The 16,466-nt window shown below is 40.3% G+C and overlaps 6 protein-coding genes across 6 annotated transcripts; 2 read left to right on the top strand and 4 right to left on the bottom strand.

Annotated features, from left to right (window-relative positions):
• Positions 1-675: 675 nt before the first annotated feature.
• On the top strand, positions 676-4,964 carry BATDEDRAFT_183 (uncharacterized protein; the record flags this gene model as incomplete). The annotated part of the gene is given in 5 exon segments (XM_006677631.1): positions 676-2,349; positions 2,658-2,986; positions 3,102-4,234; positions 4,529-4,682; positions 4,697-4,964. Coding segments are annotated over 5 exon segments (3,558 nt in total), but the record flags the coding sequence as incomplete, so codon positions are not given.
• A 569-nt stretch (positions 4,965-5,533) lies between these two features.
• On the bottom strand, positions 5,534-7,990 carry BATDEDRAFT_87538 (uncharacterized protein). Its single transcript, XM_006678090.1, has 5 exons — positions 7,843-7,990; positions 6,745-7,773; positions 6,518-6,651; positions 6,167-6,411; positions 5,534-6,065 (listed from the first exon to the last, which is right to left on the bottom strand). The coding sequence occupies exons 1-5, from the start codon at positions 7,984-7,986 to the stop codon at positions 5,620-5,622; spliced, it is 1,998 nt and encodes a 665-aa protein (XP_006678153.1). The 5' UTR covers positions 7,987-7,990; the 3' UTR covers positions 5,534-5,619.
• Positions 7,991-8,126: 136 nt separating this feature from the next.
• Positions 8,127-9,675, bottom strand: BATDEDRAFT_10491 (uncharacterized protein; the record flags this gene model as incomplete). Its single annotated transcript, XM_006677667.1, has 8 exons — positions 8,127-8,225; positions 8,283-8,476; positions 8,591-8,726; positions 8,825-8,877; positions 8,982-9,168; positions 9,233-9,318; positions 9,491-9,563; positions 9,652-9,675. 8 exons carry the CDS (start codon positions 9,673-9,675, stop codon positions 8,127-8,129), a joined length of 852 nt encoding a protein of 283 aa, XP_006677730.1.
• Positions 9,676-9,818: 143 nt separating this feature from the next.
• On the bottom strand, positions 9,819-12,839 carry BATDEDRAFT_87885 (uncharacterized protein; the record flags this gene model as incomplete). Its single annotated transcript, XM_006678089.1, has 8 exons — positions 9,819-10,307; positions 10,404-10,600; positions 10,743-10,875; positions 10,947-11,134; positions 11,229-11,465; positions 11,578-11,662; positions 11,747-12,386; positions 12,526-12,839. 8 exons carry the CDS (start codon positions 12,837-12,839, stop codon positions 9,819-9,821), a joined length of 2,283 nt encoding a protein of 760 aa, XP_006678152.1.
• A 116-nt stretch (positions 12,840-12,955) lies between these two features.
• Positions 12,956-14,435, bottom strand: BATDEDRAFT_87536 (Rab family GTPase YPT7; the record flags this gene model as incomplete). The annotated part of the gene is made up of 7 exons (XM_006678088.1): positions 12,956-13,063; positions 13,136-13,236; positions 13,318-13,368; positions 13,474-13,698; positions 13,819-13,945; positions 14,246-14,267; positions 14,402-14,435. The coding sequence occupies 7 exons, from the start codon at positions 14,433-14,435 to the stop codon at positions 12,994-12,996; spliced, it is 630 nt and encodes a 209-aa protein (XP_006678151.1). The 3' UTR covers positions 12,956-12,993.
• Positions 14,436-14,561: 126 nt separating this feature from the next.
• Positions 14,562-16,091, top strand: BATDEDRAFT_87535 (uncharacterized protein; the record flags this gene model as incomplete). The annotated part of the gene is made up of 6 exons (XM_006678188.1): positions 14,562-14,585; positions 14,817-14,872; positions 15,001-15,080; positions 15,215-15,278; positions 15,357-15,554; positions 15,751-16,091. The coding sequence occupies 5 exons, from the start codon at positions 14,562-14,564 to the stop codon at positions 15,526-15,528; spliced, it is 396 nt and encodes a 131-aa protein (XP_006678251.1). The 3' UTR covers positions 15,529-15,554; positions 15,751-16,091.
• Between the last annotated feature and the right edge of the window lie 375 nt (positions 16,092-16,466).

The following is a 16,466-nucleotide window of genomic DNA, read 5'->3' as shown; positions in this document are numbered from 1 at the left end:
CGTAGTTGAAGAAGAATGGCTGTAATTACAAATCAAAGCTTTAAATTCCGATAGCCAGAGCGGATTTTGTAATTGATAAACGCGTCTGAGTTGGATTTACAGGATAGCGACCAGACCCCAATTTACTCATAACAGCCACCAAATGATCAACTAAATTCCAACTTCAACTTATTATTGCTCGTAGAATCACTGCTGGCATCAGTTAGTAGTTACCATCACTGCTAGTACTGTTGGTATTACTAAACTCTGCCCTTTATCTGAAGGACTCGTTGCGTATTTCATTGCCATTCTCCTATCTCAACCTGCATTTTATTGATTCTTGGGTCTGTGTTAATAGTCGCTTGGTGGAACTACTCCCATGTTACCTTCTATCATGTCGTCCAATATCCCCATCAAGGCTGCTTATTCTCAGGAAGAAATGACTGCCATTATTGCTGTATGTTTTGTTTCTTGTGCTTTTTAGATCTGGTTTTTTGGTTTTTTGGTGCATATCGGATTGTTTATCTACATTGGATTATTCATTTCACATTGGATTTATGTTTTTAGACTGCCCAGAAATTAAAGCGAGCTGGTGCTAATGAGCACTCTGATCCCGAGTTTGCTAGACTCATTTCCATCTTGAGAATATACAGTGTTCAATCTCAGCAGCAATCCCAGGAGAAATCGGCGGTTTCTAATCAGCCAAAAACTGCTGAATCTACTCAGCCATCGTTTCTACCTGAACAGCTGGATGCTCTTCGCTACCAGATTCAAATGTATAAACTACTTTCCACCAACAAACCTATTCCTGATTCTCTTCAAAAAACTGTTCTTAAATCGGATGATGGTGCTGCTGTCGGTGGTCCTCCACGTAGTACTGCTCCTCCTATGGCCCAGACGATTGTAAATGCGGCTCTTAAACAAGAACTGAATAGTCAAACTACTGCATCTGGACCTCCTACTACTGCATCTCAAGAATCTGCTACGTTTGTTTCTCCTTATACAGTGTATGCTGAGCGAACTTCACTCGCTGATATGCATCAGCGTCTTCTGTTTCCAAGTGGTTTACCTTCTCCCATTGATCATGTTACTCTTAAACTTCAACGTGACAAGTTTCTGCATGCCCGTGTTGACTTTCGTATTCATGAATTGGAATCACTTCCAAGTACTTTGTCAAATGAACATGACGAAATCAAACTTCGTGCTTTGATTGAGCTCAAGTCACTTCGGTTGATTGAGAAGCAACGCCAACTACGCAATGAGATTGCTCAATCTCTTTCAACGGCAACGACCCTGACGACTGCAATCGATCGCAGCTCATTCCGTCGTATGAAAAAGCAATCTTTGCGTGAAGCTCGCCAAACAGAAAAACAAGAACGTGCTCAAAGATTTGAGCGAGACAAAAGAGAGCGCCAAAAACACTTTGATTTTCTCAATTCTATTTTGGCTCATGGTAGAGATTTCCTATTGTTTCATAAGCAGCAGGTTGCCAAACAAAATAAATTGGGCACGCTCGTTCTTCGTTTCCACAACAATTCTGCCAAGGAAGAAGAGCGTCGTTTACAGCGTGTGTCACAGGAGCGTCTAAATGCTTTGAAATCTAACGATGAAGCTGCCTATCTCAAACTTATTGATAAAACAAAAGATACTCGTATTACACTTTTACTCGAGCAGACTAATTCGTTCTTGACTTCTTTGACTAATGCTGTTGAAAAACAAAAAGGAAACGTTGGCGCCGACTTTGACATTCCCATTCAGCCCGATCTGGGCACTCATGAAGCGGAGGCTGATCCGGACGGTACTCGCGACTACTATGCGACTGCACACAAGATCAGAGAAGAAGTCACTGAGCAGCCCTCTATTCTTATTGGTGGAACCCTAAAAGACTATCAGATTAAAGGTCTTCAGTGGATGGTGTCACTCTATAATAACCGTTTGAATGGTATTCTTGCTGACGAGATGGGTCTAGGTAAAACCATCCAAACTTTGTCACTTATCACCTACTTGATCGAACGAAAAAAACAACCGGGTCCATTTCTTGTCATTGTCCCCCTCTCTACAATGACCAACTGGGTGATTGAGTTTGAAAGATGGGCTCCTGCTGTTATCAAGGTGGTTTACAAAGGCTCTCCAATTGAGCGCAAAAACCTTGCCTCTGTTGTCAGGGCAGGCGGATTCAATGTTTTATTGACCACGTTTGAGTACATTATCAATCCTAAAGATCGACCTGTTTTGAGCAAAGTTAAATGGGTTCATATGATCATTGACGAAGGTCATCGTATGAAAAATGCTGAATCGCGCTTATCTACAACACTGGCCCAATACTATTCTGCCCGTTATCGTTTGATTTTGACAGGAACTCCCCTTCAGGTTAGTCTTATTGAATTTGTATTTCATCAAGAGTTTTGATTTTCAAATTGAAATGACGGCTTAGAGTGATGATTACTAGAGTGTATGAATATACCTCTATTTTGCGTGTCATCTGATTACTTTGATCCATCTTTAAGCTGTGATCGGTATATGGAGAGCGTAACGCCATTTCTGTGCGTGCAGGCCAATACTACTTATTGATTGTGCCATGAACTCTGTTTTTGTCATTATCATTTGTGACTGCTTTCCATTCAAGTTTACCCATTTTTATTTCAGCAAGCTTACTTTATATTTGATTTGTTTTAAAGAACAATCTTCCAGAACTGTGGGCTCTACTCAACTTTATTCTTCCCAAAGTGTTCAACTCGGTCAAGTCTTTTGATGAATGGTTCAATTCACCATTTTCCGGAACAACAGGCCAAGACCGTATAGACCTTAACGAAGAAGAACAACTGCTGATTATTCGACGTTTACACAAGGTGCTGCGACCATTCTTACTTCGTCGTCTCAAAAAGGATGTCGAATCCGAACTTCCTGACAAGGTAGAGACGATAGTCAAGTGTCCTATGTCAGCTCTGCAACTTCGCTTATATGAGCAGATTCGCCATCGTCGTTTTGGTGGGGATGGATTTAGCAAGTAAGTGTATTCCATGTATACTTTTTGACAGTTGTGATTGCATATTTCACTTGACAATTGCTAATCAATGCATGACTTTTTATACTTGTATTTTGAAACCTTGTCTATTGAACAGAAAAAAAGTGCTCAACAATCTTATTATGCAGTTTCGCAAGATTTGCAACCATCCGTTTGTGTTTGATCAGGTGGAAGAACTGATCAACCCCTCAAAGGGAACCAACGATACTCTTTTTCGGGTTGCTGGAAAATTTGAGCTGCTTGATCGTATCCTTCCTAAATTCAAAGTATCTGGTCATCGTATTCTCATGTTTTTTCAAATGACACAGGTTATGGATATTATGGAAGATTATCTCAGATGGCGTGGGCATATTTACCTTCGTCTGGATGGACACACCAAGCCTGAAGAGCGAACTGTCATGTTAAAGACTTTTAACCGACCCGATGATCCGCCTTTTATTTTCTTGCTGAGTACTCGTGCAGGCGGTCTTGGTTTGAATTTGCAAACAGCTGATACAGTAATTATTTATGACTCGGATTGGAATCCTCATCAGGATTTGCAGGCTCAGGATCGTGCACATCGTATTGGCCAAAAAAAAGAGGTTCGCATTCTTCGTCTTATCACATCCAAATCTGTCGAGGAAACCATTTTAGCTCGTGCACAATACAAGCTTGATATTGATGGTAAAGTTATTCAGGCCGGTAAATTTGACAACAAAACCTCTGAACGTGAGCGTGAAGAGCTTCTTCGATCTCTTTTTGGCGCAGATGGTGATGATGGAGAAGAGGGTGACAAAGATGGCGAGAATATTGAAAAGGAAGGAGAAATCGAGGACTCGGATTTGAACGAAATTATTGCACGTAATGAAGGCGAGCTGGAACTATTTAATAAAATGGATGTTGAGCGTCGACAGCAGGAAGAGCAAGCGTGGAGAGCTCGAGGAAATACAGGACCCGTGCCTTGTCGTCTTATGCAAGATGCTGAACTACCACAAGAGTTTTTAGAAGATCCAGAACTGCCTGAAGACGGTAAAAACTCTGCCGAGTTGTATTTCGGTCGTGGCGGACGCCAACGCAAAGATGTGATCTACGATGATGGTCTAAATGAAGAGCAATGGCTGAACGCGGTCGATCATGGCGATTTGGAGAGTGTGACACTTAAGAAGCGCAGACGTCGTGAAGCCAAGTTGGCCCGTATGGCAGCCAATAACAATGACTCGACGCCTGGTTCTGAAGCTGGGGATACTCCAGGTGCTGATATTGATAATATGGACGATGAGGTGACTACACCTGTACACATGGCCGATTCTCTTGAGCTGCCCGATTCTGCTCATGAGTCGCGCTTATCTACTTCTGGTCATGCATATAATGGGAAAAAACGTGGACGTAAGCCGAAACATTCTGGACTTAATATGCTTGATGATTTTGATGCCTCGTCTACTGGTATGGGATCTGGATCCGTAGTCGATGACAATAGTGTTGATGGGCAAGGAGGAGCCCGTGGTAAGAAGCGATTTAAAAAGCTGCATAACAAGTTTGGAAAAGACGGTGCGGATTCTGGCAGAAGGGGGCATAGATATTTTGCAGATGTTGATCCTGACGCACCCGATACAGTTGATCCAGCCATGCGTTCTGCTTTGCGCCGTATTTTCATGGCTGCATACAAGGCTGTTGAGGAAGCCGAGGTCGAAATTGAAGGGTATGTTTATAAAGCGACTCGTATCATAAAGTGCTTTTGCTGACTAATTTGAATTTTAGATATACTCGCCGTCGCTGTGAGCTCTATGTGACATTACCAGACCGTGTTAGCTACGCCGACTACTACAAATACATTTCTGCTCCAATTGCCATGGACATGATTTTGCATCGCGCAAAACATACTTTTTATCCCGATCTTCAATCTTTTATTTCCGACTTTCATCTTATGTTTGCCAATGCCATGGCTTACAATATGGAAGGCTCCGAAGTCTGGGAAGATGCGGTTCAGATGAAAAAGGTGTTTGATGATGTCATTTTGCAAATGTGTCCCAATGGCAATGTGGAGATTCTTGCTTTCGACTACAAAAATAGTGCTGCGGTCGCTGAGCCATCTATGCCTTTGGATCATGACAATGGTTATGCTGCACAGCAGAATAATGATATGTACAAATATGATGGATACGAGCCCAATCACACTGATCCTCAAGCGTTACAATCCACTCCACAGTTTACACCAAGAATCAAGATGAAGCTTAGTAATATTGTTAATGATGACGACGATGATGTAGACCAATAGTTTCTTGTTCTGTTTTCATTTACCAACAACAGTTTTATCTGCTAGTTGTTCATAGGGTAGATGGTAATACAAGTTGATACAGCGTGCATGTTTTTAATTTTTATCGAGTTTTTTCATTCAACATCCAACTGTATGAGATTTGCATGTATTCCTGTCGTATAGTGTCTTTTGATTGGTTTACGAAAGAAAATACAAGGTTTTAAAAAGTCGGTTCAATAAACAGATGCGATTCAATTTTCAATTCACCCTGTCTGCACTGAAATAAAGCCATATTTCAAAACAAAAGATGCAAGTTTATTCAATCAAATGGTTTCCACCACAAACGTCGAGTTTGTAATATCAAGCCAATTGCTTTTTAAAGCTAGTCAGTGACATCATTGTTGGGATGTTCATCGGTTGCTTCGTGTTGATCATTTGAGGCGCCAGTTGATCCAAGGATCCCTCCCAAACCAATACGCTCAAATAAACTCCTCAATCCACTTGTTTCGTTTGGTACATTCATACCCTCATCATGTGGATCATCATTCATATCTCTTTCAATTTCCTCCTCATGAGCGTCTTCATTTTCCTCATGTCTAGCTTCGCCTTCCAGGTTGCCGTTATTTCGTGCAAGGATGCCTGCAAACCACCGGCGAGTCATATCCAAGTATGACTCGCCTGATCCTGCTTCATTATGCTGGTTCAATAATGTTTCTCGATACTCGGCATAGACTGATTTTTCCACATTCAGTGGTGGGAAAGGATCATACATGACCATATCTTCTGCAGAAGTAGTTTGAGGAATATAGCTAATCAATGACCGAATATCTATTCACAAGAACATAAAAAGCAGTTTATATTGACAAGGTAAGTTCAATAATTAAAGATTATAATCTGAAAATCGAGTTACGCCAAGATCAACAGCTTACCCGAAATAAAAATAATACGATACACGTTGCGTAAAAACGGAAGCGCTGTTGATGGATGAAGCACTCTAAATTGCAAAGCATCTTCAATATACTTTGGAGGAGTAGCTAGAGACGCATCTTCAGATACAATTGTTGCTTGTGAGTTAAGCCAGGATAAAAGTTCAGGAACTTTCCAAACCGATGTTGCTTTTTCAGCATACAGGATACCAAGCATTTCGAATGCTGATTCACTTGTGCGGCCGTGTCTTATAAAAATCAAATCAAGATAAAACAGCAGAAAGTTAATCGCCGGCAAATTCCAAGCAAAATGCTGAATCGACAACATAGTATTCACTAAACAGCAACACTTACTCTTTGTAAGAATAAAAAAATGGGCTATTGACAAAAATTTGCTGAGATGATGTGATATCCTTGGTCAATGCATTGAATGTGGTAGGAAACCGAGCTATAGCCTGTTGTAGCAACTGTGAGCTAAAATCGTGATTCTAGAGTGATCCCAAAACAAACGACTGTCAGTTAAATTCAATACTCATCACCAAATAGCAGATGTCTATAAATACACAAGTGTCAGATACTACCTCTCCATGTTCACGTTCAAGCTCCCAATGAATCAACGCAATGGAATAAGCAACATTTGGAAGTGTGTGCAGCTTTTGCTCACCTGCACAATCTTCCCAAAACTTTTTATACCAAACAAATTCTTTTGATTTGATAGCATATATATCCAAAAACAACAAGCTACACAGAGAATCGTTTCCAACTTCTATGTTTGCAAGCAGTTTTTGGAACTCGAATGCGGTACGCCAACACCCTTTGCGTGATAGATGCTCAATATGGCGATACAAACAGATCAAAAACGAGCGGTTTTCAACTCGGTCATAGGATATTTTGCAGTTTCCAGCAGATATATTAAATAGAGAATGGAATGATCGTTCAAATGTATAAAGAGCACGCTCAACCAATTCCCCAGCCGGCGCGATTTCGTTCTGGTGCTTGCAGATCTCACTCAGCTGAAGTAAAATATCTACATTGGATGGATAAAACTGGAGGAGAGTTGTAAGTGCTTCAGGATTGTGCGATTCGATTGCTTGAACAAACTGGCGTTGGCCTTCTTGGTATGCTTTGGAGTGCACAAAAGAGAATACTGTGGGCTGAATAGTAGAATTTGTTTGAACAACTTCCATGGAAATTCCAGTATTGCTGAGTTTTGACCATGCCTGACGACAGTGAACAAGTATGGTTCGTTTGGATGTTTTGGCATACTTTTTGGCACGGATTTCATCACGGACGACTTTAGAACCAAAGACTCGACTCATTTCAACATCAGCATCCAACATGCGAGAATCAATCGCAAAATGATGATCAAGTATAGTCTTCATATTAACAGCCTCAATGGCATTGGTAGAGAGACCAATATCTCCATACTCGTCATGCAGCTCCTTTAAAATTTTGTCGATATCATCATGATTGTCTTGCTGTAGTGTCTGTTTTGATTGCTTCTTGGCTGCTTTTTTCTTCCTACTGCTGGGTGCTGTGGATGGACGCTGAACGACACTGACTGGACTGTCGCTTTCTTCAGCGGCTTCGTCGCTATTCTCAGATCCCAACTATATATGAAAGCGAGTTTATTTGAATAACTCATATGTTCTTGTGGTATTGCTCAGACCACAGCTTACCAGCTCAAATGGATTCTTTTTGGGAGTGACGACCGACTCTGCATCAGAATCAGAGTTTCTATCACTGCTTTCATGTGCTACAGAAACCACTGACGAAACAACATCTCTCTTCCTTTGAAGTTTCCTCAATGCTCGAGACGACATTCTGCTTATTCAAATAGATTGTCAAGAAACTTGAATATTTGAAACTAAACTCTTGAATAATCCAGTTTGCTCGATTATTAAATCCAACAGAATTCGGCCCTGCAAATGGTATTCAGCACTTTTATAAAGTCAATAAGATTTCATTTCATAGTTTGCTCGAGTTTCATTTGCTGAAATGACTTGTATGGAGGATTGATTGGAGCCTGCACTGGGTTCAAAGGCGTGTACGTTTCGTCATTCTACAAAATACAAATTAGACATCAGAATTGATTTGTAAAATAAACATGTTATCCAACCTCTGTTTCTGGCAGTGGATACGTCATGTCCGAGTCAAACCCAGACAGATCTCCGCATGCCATGAACGGCACAATGCACCGATTGATTCCAGTAAGTTCGTTTTCAAAATTATAGTCGAGATCTAAAAGCGGATTAGCCATGGTCGGAACGTATCCTGCTGGTGGAGAGTAGTTTCTGCATACAATAAAAGATTCTAAAGAATTGATTGGCCAAGTGTACAAAATGAGTACAAGTAATGGATCGCCCGTGTTATAATAAAAGTGGTTTTAAATGCATCGACACTTGCCAATACTAGAATCTCGAGAACTCCTGGGCTTTGCTACATCAACCAAAGGGAAAAAGAGTCTCATTTGTGCAAACAGCAACGAAATGTCCTTTCCTCTAAAAATCTTGGCAATAAATGTACCGCCGTTTCGCAATACATGCGACGTAATGTTGAATGCCTATTTCAAAACATACACGGTGATGGTCATGGTTGGTCATAGTCGGATACACTGAGCTAAAAACTATTGGATTTCAAACAATGATTGTGGATCCTTACTGCAAGAAGAAGTTGCGCTTGAATGTATTCATCCATGTCGTGTAATCCAGTAACTACAATATCAACCCAAACATTCTGGCAATGATTAACCTATTCAAGCAAGATTGAAACAAAAACTTTGATGCATTCATCTAATATTGGATAAACTATATCTCACCGTCAGGTGCACCATCACAGATTACCAGATCGGCCTTTTCGCCATCGAAATGCGATGTAATTAGCTCGGCTGTTGATTTTTTGGTGATATCGCCTTGAATCTGAATGACACCAGGCAATGGTGCCATGGCTTGCAGATCCACGGCAACAATCTTGGATTGCTTGGTTGAATCTGTCGATGCTAGTCTCTAATCCAACGAAATAAAGCATCAGATTGCAATACTGTTTGCTTGCTTGGAATCAAATACATACCCTGCTCAGCACTTGAGACCAACTTCCAGGAGCTGCACAGAGATCAACGACATTCTTGACGTCTTCAAATATATTGTATTCTTCGTCTATTTAAAAATGTTGAATAAAACGTGTTGGCAATCGACCACTATTGACTCGAACCATCAACAAATACCCAGAAAACTGTTTTCCTTGTCAAGACAGTAACACAATCAAGTAAAACCAATTGTATTCGCATTGTTGCTGCTATAATCCAGCTATAGTTTCTATGACACTCACCAATCTGTAAGAGCTTGAATGCACTGCGGGCTCGCCAGCCTTGTTCTTTTGCAAGCCGGTAGTATATATCTCTCTACAATGAATCCGGTTCACAAATTCAAAAATGCTATATTGGATTTGAATGCACATTTAAACACTGGAATGGGTTGATAAATAGTCACCTTGTCCTTGGACGACTTTCCCATCTGCAATGTGTTGATTATTGTAGAAATTCGAATATTTCAACTATTTTCTCAAAACTGATTCCTTTATTATCCGGTCTTCAAACTACAGGGCTGGGTAGATGGCAATCAGTCTAAATAAAATACATGTGGAAATAATATGTATTTTATTGAGAAAGGCGCTCGCAGCACATGCCCATAAGCTGTACAAGTGTTGTCTGCACTCTTAGAATCTCGTTTGCATCCATCACATTTAAATCCTCTTGAAACTGCACGAGTTTTTTCAAATGCATCGTAAATTCTCTACCATCATTGGCCAAAACTCGTTTGACAGGCCGCACATCAGTTGCAGTAATGTCGGATTTACGCTTCTCCTGTGTCACTTTGTGTAGAGAGTTGTCTGGCATTGTAAAAGAGTGCTTTGGCTGCAAAAAATCCATTTGAATACTTGAATCGAGATCCAGCAACGCGGAATCATCAGCATGCTCAATCGCGGTAACTGTATCGTTTGAATCTTCATTGTCTAGACTCCCAATACTCTCCTCAACTGCTGGGGAATCTTGGACAGTGTTGACTTTAGAAAAATGTGTAGCCAAATTCGTTTCTACTTGCTCAAGTGCAATAATGACATTCTCAGACACACTGCCTTCGGGTATCTAGATCGACAATCCAGCTCATGAAAAGTTAACATACCAATCCATTACATGCCATTTAGACAAAAATGCGTAATTTTCAACCCATGGCATGCTTACCATAGCCAAAATCTCTTTGGAAAAACGCAACCATGCATCCAGCGTGGTTGGTGCGAGTTTCATGGACATAAAGCCCACACCCTCTTCAAGAATATATTTGAACATGTCAATGTCTTCTGAGAAAAGGTTACAAAACTCAAAAGATAGTAGAGTAACTCCAGGGAGGTACAGTTCCATGGCCAACGTGGCAACACTCACTATCAAACATTTAAATTACCATCAACATATTGGTCAACTGACTTTTATCAATTTCAAGGTATAGGTAATCATACCAGCAAAGATACAGTCTTTGCTTATACCCCTGACTTGATTTGGCAATAAAAATAAAGATGATCATACCTGATTCAGATTGCACCAGACTACCAAGAAATTTGACAATGGAGAGCATACATTTTCTGCCTCTATCTATTTCAAGCTTCAATAAAGACTGTGTAAAATCACAAATCTTTGTCCAAATGCGATAACACGGCTCCTGCACACAAACCAAGCATATATGTTATCAATCACCAGACCAATGCAACAACTAGTAATACAACGATATACCTGAGCTTGCTCTAGCCGGTTAAGAGACAGTGACACGCATTGAACAAGCACATCAAAATCGGCTTGAGTCCAGGCCTCGACTGGAATATATCTACATATCTGGCCGCTCAAATCAATCGCAGAGCTGTCTAGGATCATAATAGTTGCATCTTGAGAAATAGGCTCGGCCGGTTTATCGATCAGATCAGCTTGTAACAGTATGTAAACACATTAGATACAGTATAAAAGCCTGTGGCTTGACACATGTATTTCAATAGCAGTTTAAAATCAAACAAAACATACCCAGTGCCAATAAAAGAATTTCAAGCATGGTGCCTTTGGATAGGATATACTGCAATGTGGGTAACACGTAATTTTCCAAAAACCCAGCAAGTGGCATTGAGCGGCGACCAAGATGCACTAGCAAATACATGTATGTTTCAAATGCAGCCTGGCGAACAGAATTCTTTTTTTCAAGACGCAAGCAGTGCCATATAGGAAGAAGAATAAGTTTAACACGCTTGCTGTAAAACAAATGACCTATTATAGTAAAATCAACACAATGGTATTGCAATAATAGACCCATATGTAAATATTCACAATCAAGAATTAAATACAAACCAATACTGCAAAATCAAAATTTGATTATTACCATTAAGCGAAAAATTAAGAATCAAGCGTTTCCAAGCTCTAAATGCGGCAATTCTTTGTGCAGGTCGAGTAGAATTGAAGTTTGGCTAAAGTAATATTCAAGGTTTAAGACAGAAACTGGTCAGATACATTTAGATTGACAGACGTGGCTAGAATATAGTCAAGCTTACCTCAGCGATGGAAAGTAGTGTATTCAATGACTCTGTTTTATGCAATTTGACTCCAAAAGCAATCATGACGTGACCCCAAGCACACATCATGTTGATACCATCATTAGAATGGGCACTCAATGTGTCGATAAACTTGGAGATGAACCCAGATGATGATCTGCTAGACTTTTTTGATGGTTCTAGGTGTATTTCACTAAAAGTAATCATTTGTGGGGCAATCAAAGAAAGAAAGCTATCTGCAGACCGTCGAATGGAAGTTTCGGCAGAGAAAAGCAAGTCCATTACAATTCCAAACCAGCTGGATACATTCTGGGAAAAATAAGAAGATTGCATACACACTCGAGAAAATGCTCGCAGTGCTCCATCGACCAGATTCACATGGTTCGACTGCAGACAGCTCATGAGCGCGGCAATAATGCGATCAGCCTTGAGTTCAATAATCCGAGTAGGTTGAATTTTTTGGGAAGACAAAGTCCAAACAGCCAATTGACAGGTTGACTGGGGATAGTCTCCACAAGAAGCACTTGAAATAATACATATCAGGATATCTAAAAGAGAAGAAAGCTGCGATTCGGTCAATAATTTAACCAGTTCCTCCTGGAAAAGAACAGCAGAAAGGCAAGCCAGAGCATCTTTCTCACTGGAAATATTTTCAAGAGCAATACAAAAAGATGTTTAGTACTGCACAAGGACATGTTCATGATCAAATCGCAGCGATAAAGAATAATCAACTCGTGTCATTCGGACACGAGTTTGCTACTCAGTCATGAGCAACTTACAGTGTGTCGGAAAGCTCAGTTCGGGAAGAGATGAAAGTAGGCGCCAAATCTCTTTCCCATGCAGAAACCAAACCGGACAGTTTTTCTTGAGAAAAGTCGAGAGCGGTGGAGAGTATCGCCGACTTGGCAGACGATCCAGTTGCAGACAAAGTAAGCTGCAGATCTGCAACCGCTGGTTCTTTTAAAGCATCATGAGATATTTGCGTATCTAAAGTGGTCTGAGCATTCCGCAACGTCTGAAACACAGTCTTCCATATTTCAGACCGTTCAGAGAGAGTAGTCGAGTCAGATTGCAAAAACACCGTCATTTCCATCGCTGCAATCGGAGCGTCGAATTCTTAAATTTTATTTTCAAATCCATCGACATCACGTGATATTGCATCCACAATTCATCGCACATTCAAGTGTAAACCAATTCATTTCTTAGTCTCAAACACTCTGGCCAACCCATTTGTAAAGCATGCCTAATCAGCATTCGCAGCCTGCATTCTTGGGTGTTACGTCCCCGTCAATCTTGATTGGATCTGGAAAATCACTGCTTTATACAAAACAAACAGTACTAGTGTCAGTCTTTTGTATTGCCTTTACATGAATTGCACTGTTGTGTTACCTGTATAGCTCAATATCTGCCTCTTGCTTCAAGGAATTCTTTGCAATGGTGTGAAATGCTTGCTCTACATTAATACCCTCCTTTGCACTGGTTTCAAAATACTAAAATATACCAGCGGACAATTAGCTCATGATATGAAATTTCAACGACTACGATCCAAATAATTTAAACTCGACACATACAGGAATGTTTCCTTTTTGCTGGCACCATGTCATGGCACGCTTTTGGGTCACCTATTAATGAAATTGCCATTAGAAAAGTTTAATTTAGGCAATAGCTCTTGCTAGATCATTGCATTGTAATCATGAATGCCAGTTTCAACATGAAAATCAAACTACCTGTCGCTTCGAGTCCTCAACGTCTACTTTGTTGCCAATGACTACAAAAGGGAAATTTTCCGGATCTCTAGGATTTGCCTGAAGCAGAAACTCGTCTCTCCAACTATCCAGATTATCAAAACTTTTAACATTGTTGACGTCGTACACGAGTGCACAACAGTCGGCGCCTCTGTAAAATGCCACTCCAAGACTCTGAAATCGTTCCTGTCCAGCAGTATCCCAAATCTAAAGCACCCATCAAATGAATGCATATTTGCAAAGATAACGTCAACACTGAGCTACTATAAAATGCATGCTCACGACACGATAGTAACTACACTAGTAAAAATGACAACAGAATCATACCTGCATTGTAACCGATCTTTCCTCGACCATAACCTCTTTTGTTAAAAAATCAGCACCAATAGTTGCCTTGTATTGAGTGCTGAATTTGCTGTTGACATACTGGTTCATGAGCGACGTCTTTCCGACACTATAGTTATGAATGCGATTAGATGCCAGTAATCTTCAAGACAAATATGTTTTTAAACTCCAGTTGTAGTGGGATTGATAGCAATTGCAGTAGCAAAAAGGAAGCAATAAAATAGCAAATATGCTTCTCCAGTACTCAATGCAGCTCATGCTCAGAGTTCAAATAATAAAAACATGGCTATTCAGCAAAAATGAGATTTTGCAAGTAGCTATTAAACTGGTGCATCCAATCCATGATGCATGGAATTGTCAAAGTACTGGTTTTCAATACATGTTTGCAGCGACAAGAGACACTATTTACCCGCTATCTCCAAGGATGATGACTAAAGTTGATTTCAGATAGTAGTCGAGTATCAGAAGCAGGTTAGCTCAACTGGTTGATAAACTGCATAAACAATCATAGTAAGAAAACAGTAATGAAGCAGTAGACGGATTTGAACAGAATAGTACAAAATACCTTTGAGCAAGACCTTTCTACGAGACCCTGACATGCTTTGTATTAGACTAGAATAGATGGCAAGAGTACTGCTGTAAACACATCAACCCAATCTTTGATCGTCCACGCTCTCGTAAGTCTTGGTGACTTGCATTTCTCCATCAACTTGTCACTACTTCAAATGTCTGTTTACAGAAATGGTGTGGTTGTGCTGTTTTTATCTGATGTGTGATTCAGTCATGTGTTGCTAACTATTCTGCTTGCTTTTTATTGTATATATTAGCCATCGTCAACTATGTAAACTATCTTGCTATTTGAATTTGGAGTTGCCTGGAATCTAAACCTGAAACTTCCAACTACTTCATTGACTGCTCAATCTACTTGTTTCTCAACTCTTCATTTGCTCATTCATTTTATCTGACTATTTCATCACTAGGCCAAGAGCATTCAAAACAAAGGTCTCTTTCAAACTGCAAAGGAAGCCATGTATATGTACGAAATTTGGCTTGAAGAATCTGTATTGCAATTTGAATTCCTCTGCATCAAGAGCCGATTATTGAAAATAATCCATATGTTTGCGTATCTTTATTTATTCTGATCAACTCATGTTTTTTTGGTAGTGGTCAGCCCAAAACCGGCACTTTAGTTGGAACCGACAAGTTTGGCAACAAATACTATGAAAACCCCGAAGACATGCAGGGTAAAGTCTATTCATCTAGATCTCATTGAATGGCCCAGTTCATATATTGCTGTAGTTGTCAATCCATGGGTGTTTGTTGCTTGGTGACAACTTTTTGACTTTTCATTCTGTGACTGCAACCACTATACAACTAGGTCGTAATCGTTGGGTCTTTTATAAAAGACCAGATTTTGATGCAACGCAAGCTCCACCCGAATGGTAAAACAATGCTACTACTTTTTAAAGTGATTTATACCATAGACTGTACTAAGTCACTACTGCTTCTAAACAAATCAGGCATCAATGGCTTCACCGCATCTCAGATGATATTCCAACTGAAAAAACACTTCCCAAACCCTTTTATGCTCAAGAAAGTCGTGAAAACATGACGGGCACTCGTGGTGCATTTAAAACCTACAACACAACAGTTTCCAAGATTACCGCGTGGGAACCCAAGGTGTCTCGCTAGATTCAGGCTACTCATCAATCAAAAAGGTGAATCCAACACTTTAAAATAAATGCATTGGAGACTGGACGAGCGACATACACTTTGAAAACTTGATCATAGTTGCTCTACAAAGGCAATTTTTATAATCCGTATGGTTTTATTGACATAATTTGGAGATGTATTGTCTGAGTACAGTCATGCATGCATTAAAATCATTCTTTCCGACTAAAATTTCGGGTGCAGAAACAGATACTGATAGACAGTGATCAAACGTAATTGCGTGAAGTTGGACATGAGCACCCATAAGCGGTGAAGCGGCAGTACCGAAAAACACACCATGAACAGAAACATCCTCACCCAGCTCGATTGCATCATACAATCCCAAGGAGCTTACAGCATAGGCGAGATGAATATCAGACTGCTTTTTTTTGGCTTCGACTATAGTCTGCCTTGGTTTTTTGTCAAGAAACAAAGAGCTAAGGAATTGTGCTTTACCATATGCACGCTGTTTGATTGTCCGTCCAATATCTGCCAGTGTGTCAAAATCAGATTGGTGGATACGATGCGGGATCAATACGCCCAAAGTAAAGCATCCATTGATATGCCGTGGTATACCAAGTCGTGGTCGTATATCAGTAGCAATTCCACCAATCATGTTGGAATTTATCGGCGCCATAGTCACTGTCGCGATTGATTTTGCAATGGCAAATGCCAAGAGAGTCGTGACTGTTGCTCCAAGTTTTTTAGAAGCAACCAGAAGAAGAGTTGACTCGGCTGCATCTAGTAAAAGGATATCAAAATGTGAACTTGCTGCTATCAGATCCTGTGGTAATTGTCTGTGATTCTGAAGAACTGGAGACGGATCTGATGATAATATTCTTGGCAGTGTTACGGGATGTGCTCGATGAATGTACCAAATGAGAAAGCAGATATAGTATATGTAAATGCCAATAATATAC

This window comes from Batrachochytrium dendrobatidis, assembly GCF_000203795.2.
Source record: "Batrachochytrium dendrobatidis JAM81 unplaced genomic scaffold BATDEscaffold_4, whole genome shotgun sequence".
Lineage (NCBI taxonomy): Eukaryota > Fungi > Chytridiomycota > Chytridiomycetes > Rhizophydiales > Batrachochytrium > Batrachochytrium dendrobatidis.
The sequence above is the reverse complement of the archived record's forward strand: the minus strand, read 5'-3'. Positions and strand labels throughout refer to the sequence as shown.